Source organism: Orycteropus afer, unplaced genomic scaffold, assembly GCF_000298275.1.
Source record: "Orycteropus afer afer isolate SDZICR_OR568_19922 unplaced genomic scaffold, OryAfe1.0 scaffold00777, whole genome shotgun sequence".
Lineage (NCBI taxonomy): Eukaryota > Metazoa > Chordata > Mammalia > Tubulidentata > Orycteropodidae > Orycteropus > Orycteropus afer.
In genome coordinates this window covers 888,867-895,629 of record NW_006922364.1, presented here as the reverse complement: position 1 = coordinate 895,629, position 6,763 = coordinate 888,867, and the positions used below count along the sequence as shown (strand labels likewise).

Below are 6,763 nucleotides of genomic sequence, written 5' to 3'. Positions count from 1 at the left end.
GGCTCAGGGTTCCAGGATTATCTCCTGTGTCTGTGTTAATTGGTTTGCCTTTTCTTTGTTGATGAGGGTCTGTGCAGTCTTTCTGCCTAGTCTACCATCTTGCCGGTTTCCCTGTAAATCATGCCTTAATGAATTTGACTTAAACAAAAATAAAAGAGGCTCTTTTCTATTAGTGTTTGAACAAGCAAATTGTTAGCTTGCTGGTTTGAGAGTCAGGATTGAACTGCACTTTACAAAGTGTTCCAGGAAACATGGTGAATGAGACTCAACTTGCTATTTATTATTCCTACTGCTCTTTTTCTTTAGGTGCTTACCTTAGATTGCTATATCTTGTGTTAAAGAAATATACTCTATATTGAGCTCAACAAATATTAGTTTATAACTAACTTTATTTGAAAACTTATTTACAGAGTATTGCAGAATTATTTTTTTAAAAAAAGAAAGCAAATAACAACAACAAAATGAATTCTCTTAGAATATAGCTTTGATTAGGTCACTTAACATCTATTTCTTTACTTGCAAAATGCAGAGTATAGTATTAATTTTGTGTTTCTTACCAGAGTGTTATAAGATTCGCAACAGTGAGGAGAGTCAAGTCTGAAGTTCTGTTCAAATGTAAAGCAATGGTGTTATTAATGACATCCTTCTCATTGTTTTCACTAGTCTCAGAAGAGAGTGCAATGATAAATTGTTATGTTTTTTCCAGGGAGAGTCACACCAGGGCAGCTCACATCCTATATTCAGCTCTTCAAGAACAACCACAAAGCTCTAATGAATCACTGTGGTCTCCTACAACTTGGGCTGGCTACAGTTCAAACTCTGAAACACCTGCAGACTACCAAATGGGACAATTTTCTGGCTTTTGAGAGGCTCCTTCTCCAGGTATGTTGCACTGTGGGATTCTTGGGATATTAATAATTAAAATTTTCACTTCCATGGAAAAACTTGGATATTTATTGTATTTAGTAATAAATCATATTGGTGACATGTTTTCTGAGCCATATTTTCTGAATATCCCAAATTAAAACTCAACTGGAAGACTCTTTCCATACTGTGTAAAAAAAAAAAAAAATGCTTTCTTTTGAAGTATTATTGTTAAGTGTTTTCAAGTCAGTTCTGACTCATGTGGCATTATGTACAACAGAACTAAACCCTATCTGGTCCTGTGCCATCCTCACAGTCACTGCTATGCTTGAGCCATTGTTACTGCTACTGTGTCCATCCATCTCACCGAGTGTCTTCCTCTTTTTTACTGACCCTCTGCTTTACCAAGCCCGATGTCCTTCTCCAGGGACTGATCCCTCCTGAAAACAAGTCCAAAGACATGAAACAAAGTTTCACTGTCCTCTATTCTGAGGAGGATTCTGGCTGTACTTCCAAGAAAGATTTGTTTGTTCTTCTGGCGATCCATGGTATATTAAATATTCTTCGCCATCACCACAATTCAAAAGCATCGGTTTTCCTTTGGTCTTCCTTATTTGTTGTCTTGCTTTCGCATGCACATGAGGTGACTGAAAATGTCCTGTCTAGAATCTGGTGCACTTTGGTCCTCAAAGTAACATCTTTGTTTTTCAATACTTTAAAGAAGTTTTTTGCAGCAAATTTGTCTTTCATTTGATTTCTTGACTACTGCTTCCAGGGGCGTTGATTGTGGATCCAAGTGAAATGAAATCCTTCACAACTTTGTTCTTTTCTCTGTTTGTCATGATGTTACTTACTTGTCTAGTTGTGAGTATTTTTGTTTTCTTAATATTAGGTGTAATCCATACTGAGGGCTGTTTTTTCATCTTCATCAGTAAAAGCTTCAAGTTCTCTTTACTTTCAGCAAGTGACATTGTATCATCTGTATATCTCAGATTGTTAATGAGTCTTCCTCCAATTCTGATGCTGTGTTCTTCTATATATACTCCAAATTCTTGGTTTATTTGTTCAGCATACAAATTGAATAAATATGGTTAAGATATTTTCAGATTATGTAAATATGCTCTCCCTTATTAAATTTTCATCCATTAATTTTAACAACCATTAATGTATCTTTCCAAGTTAAGTTTCATGATGATGATTGTCAAGTGGCTACTTACTAATTCCTTTATTCCTTCTTATATTTTTAAATTACTCTTCTGTTTTGTGGGATAGTTTTCTCTTTTTAAAATTTATATCAGTATGGATGTACAGATTGTACTTTATTTTAAGAAGTAGTAATCTGTTACTATCATTATTTTAATGTTCAAATTGTCTTATTTTGGCCACTGTGTTCCCCTTTGAAGGGCCCTCTCTGTCCTTTCAACATGTCCTATCATTTTTTCAGTATTTACTTATTTTCTGTGACAGTAAGGTTTGAAGTCTTATCTTGTCCTTTTCTCTTTTTTGCTCCATCCCTAGAATCAGCCTTTTCTCCAAAGAGCCTTGACTCCTGTTATGATGAAGTGTTTAAATACCAAGAACTGGATGGTAGTTTTGTGCATTGCTGTTGGGTTGTAACTGATCCTAGGTTGTCCTAGTGGACAGAGCTAGGGAATATATGCATGCATATGCATACACACATACATATATAAAACTAAACTCACTGCCATTGAGTTGGTCCTGACTTACAGTGACCCTTCTTGGGTTTCTGAGGCAGTATCTCTACAGAAGTACGTTGTTCAGTCTTCCTTCCGAGGAGTCACTTGTAGGTTTGAACCACCAGCCTTCTGGTTATCAGTCAAATACCTTAGGCACTACGCCACCAGAACTCCTAGATACATATACATAGTTTATATATTTATTTCTATTTTCTACATGTATCTATTTATCTATTTGTTAAAAATCATGAGTCAATATTGATGTCATAATTCCAATTCAGTACCACACAGTTCATTTTAGTTTTCTCCTTTTCCATATCTGTAACTTCTCTGAAAGTAAGAAACCCACTTCCTATTATACTCAATTTGTTTAATTATTTCATCATTTCCCTTATATGTAAGTAACCTCGTATTACAGCTGCTACCTCTTTCATGGATGTCTCACTTGGCCCTGTCTTCCTGCTCCAGGCCATGGGCAACCCCACATACATAGTCTTTCACTTCACACAATGGTACACTGTTTAAATCCTTCCCTCAACAGATGCCCTCCTTATTCTGCTTAGAGTTTGATACTTTGTACTGGGATATTCCTGCTCCCTCACCCTCACCTGGGTAGCTTTCTCACTCTTTTTGGTTCTGAAAGCTCATTCAAGGCTGTTGTTACTCTCTTTTCGTCTAACAATTTCTGTCCCCCAGATGCTCTTCTCACACCACTTGTGCCCTGATTTCTGTGTGCACACTTTTCTCTTTGCTCGGGTTCTGATTCTCTGTTCTGGGCATTTGCTCTCCATATTCCATGTGGATGCTTACCATTCCTTTTGAGTTCTAACATTCCATCCTAACCCAATGCCACTGAGTCAATCCCAATTCATAGCTACCCTACAGTACAGAGTAGAACTGCCTCATAGGGTTTCCAAGGAGTGAATTGGAAGCAGACTGCCTCATCTTTCTCCTGTAGAGTGGCTGTGGGTTTGAACCACCGACCTTATAGTTAGCAGCTGAATGCCTTACCCACTATGCCACCAGAGCTCCCACATTCTATCCTAGGCCCTCCCATTCCCTATGTGCAGAATCCATCCTTATCCTGTTTTAGTTCTAACATTCTGTGCTGGGCTTCCATTACCTTTTCCCAGAGACACATTGTTCACCCCATTGGACTCTGACAACCTAGTCTAGACTGCTGTTGCAAACTCCCTACCTCTTCTTTATCCTACTGAATAGACAACCTTCTCACCCTGCTGCTGTCCGCCACTGAATGTCCTCTAAGGTGAACATCTAGGTTCCAAATCTAACAACAGGGTTTTGAAACAATCCTATACTGTAGTTTCCTCCCAAGGATAATAACCTTCCAAACTCACTTTTACAAATTTCTGAAGAAATTTGATACAATATTGATTATAAACTATCTTACAAGTAATTTCTGGAATCCCTTGTTCCACATTAGACTTCCTGAGACATGACCATGGTGCTCAGTGTGGTTCTTGCAGTTTGTGGAAAAGGAATAAATAGACTGGGAAAAACAACTGAGCATTTAAAATACTAAAACCCTACTTTTACCATAATTGTACATCACCGTGACAAGCATTGTGTTCTCAGTCATTTCTGCACCTCACAAGTTAGTGTTTTAGCACAGGCAAGCTTACAAACTGGCTTTCGTAATTGCTCTTTGTTTATGAACATGCTTATTTTATATGGTATATACTCATCCATTAGTATAATAAATCATAATATGTGGTCAGCTGTCCCCTTTAAAGCCATTGGTTTAAAAGCAGGGATTTGAGTCTATTTTGAGCATGAGGACAACTGGTAGCTTTGCCCAAAGGGCTTGCGAGCCACCAAGATACAAATCTCAGCCAGCATTGAAAATTGTTTATTTCTTTAGAGACTGTTCCTACCACTCTCTACCAGGCCTCCATCACTGAAACCTCAATGTTGACTTTATGGCCCAAGTAACATTATGGACAACCTTGGATAAGAAAAAGAAATTGGACTTGGAAATCCACTCCAATTAAAAACAAGTTTATTTCTTTTACTTACTGCCATCTCCTGGCCTAGTGGTTTTGGTGTTCATTTAATGACTAGTTAGTAGCAGATTTGAGTACTATTCATAAAAGTTATGTTTGACTCATGTTCCTAAAAATGACAGATTTAAGAATTCAGACTAGAGAGATAATGTGTTATGTCTTCAAAAGAATTATGTTTTGAGTATTTTTGGGAAAATCTAATATTTATTATCAGTGAGCACATTAAAAATAAATAGATAAATGAAGAGTCTTCACAACTTTGTATTCCTTTCCTGATCCCTAACGTACAATATCACAAGTATGTTTTATGCTTTCAGTGGATGTGTGCTAATTACCAAATAATTCTGTTTGTTTCTCAAATTTAAAGTTTAGAAAAGAACAAGCTTAACCTTGAACACTCATACATTTATGATTCTATTAGTAGATCTATTCGCTTGTAAACATAACTTTGCTTTCTTTTAATCGAAGTACAAATTTACTTAATTTGTTGTTGTTGTTATGTGCTGTCGAGTAGGATCCGACTCATAGCGATCCCTCCTTGGGTTTCTGAGGCAGTATCACTACACAAGTAGATTGCCCAACCTTCCTTCCAAGGAGTGGCTGGTGGGTTTGAACCTCCAGCCTTCTGGTTAGCAGTCAAGTGCCTTAGGCACTACGCTACCAGAGCTCCCCCATGGTAGATTGGTCAGTATACTTCCATAGTGCTGCTGCCTTGGAAACCCAAAGTGGGGGTCACTAAGAGTAGGATCTGACTTGATGGCAGTGAGGTTGTTTTTTTTTTTTTTTTTTTGGTACCACTAAATTAAGTAGTGTGGTACCAAAAAAAAAAAGGAAAAATAAAACCCCTCACTACCATCAAGTCAGATCGTACTCTTAGTGATCCCCTCTTGGTTTTCTGAGGCAGCAGCACTATGGAAGTAGATTGCCTAATCTACCACTGGTGCTTTGAACCACCAGCATTCTGGTTAGCAGTCAAATGCCTTCGGCACTACGCCACCATGCTACCATGCCACCAGAGCTCCCAATTTAGTGGTAGTATATGAAAAATTCCTTTTTTTTTTTTTTGTAATATAGTAAGGAAGTGTGATTGGGTTTCCTCAACTAAATAAGAATAAAGTATCTACCACATAGTGTTATTGTTGGTATTGAATGAGATTGTATGTGTACATTACTAAGTAAAATGTAGTATAATATACACAGTATCCAATAACCAAACCCACTGCCATTGAGTCAATTCCAACTTATAGCCACCCCCACTGCATTTCCAAGGCTGTTAATCTTTATGGAACTAGATTGCTTCATCTTTCTCCCAGAGTGGCTGGCAGGTTTGAACCAGCAACCTTCTGGTTAATAGCCAAGTGCCTTAGCCACTACATCATTAGAGCTCCTTATATATAGTATATTGGTAGTCAAACAGTTAAGCACTTGACTACTGGCCAAAAGATGGGTGGTTCAAACCTAAGCTTGGAAGAGAGAAGCACCGTGGAAGACAGGCCTGACGATCTACTTCTGAAACGTTGCAGCCATGAAAACCCTATGGAGCAGTTTAACTTGGCACAAAAGGGTCACCATGAGTCAGAATCAACTTGACAGCAACTAACAACAAATGTTAGTTGTTAGTTGCTGTCAAATTAGCTCTCACTCATGGTGACTTTATGTATAACAGAAGCAAACATTGGCTAGTCCTGTGCCATGTTTATGATTGTTGGTGTCTTACAGTCCATTGTTTTGGCTATTGTGTCAATAAATCTCATTGAGAGTTTTCCCTGTTTTTGCTGAACCTCTACTCTACCAACCATGATGTCCTTTCTAGTAATTGATCTTTCTTAATGACATGTCCCAAGTAAGTCTTATCATCCTGTTCTTAAGGAGTATTCTAAGTTGTATTTTATCTAAGAGTCATTTGTTCTTCTAACAATCCATGGTATAGTCAACATTCCTTACCAACACCATAGTTCAAATGTAAGTATAGTACGTTGTTGTTGTTGTTGTTATGTGCCATCTAGTTGGCCCTGACTTATAGCAACCCCTCCTTGGGTTTCCGAGGCAGTATCACTACGGAAGTAGATTGCCCACCCTTCCTTCCAAGGAGTGGCTGGTGGGTTTGAACCCCAGCCTTCTGGTTAGCAGTTAGGTGCCTTAGGCACTATGCTACCAGAGCTCCTAAGTATCCTTCTT

At 38.0% G+C, this 6,763-nt stretch overlaps 1 protein-coding gene across 1 annotated transcript in view; it reads left to right on the top strand.

The window, feature by feature from the left end:
- Positions 1-706: 706 nt before the first annotated feature.
- The window catches only part of LOC103211707 (sec1 family domain-containing protein 2-like), a gene marked incomplete at its 5' end in the record, with an annotated part of 652,747 nt that continues 646,690 nt past the window's right edge, over positions 707-6,763 (top strand). Inside the window, one exon of the mRNA XM_007957691.2 lies at positions 707-882. Coding sequence (XP_007955882.1) covers positions 707-882 — 176 coding nt within the window. The remainder of the gene's footprint in view (positions 883-6,763) is intronic.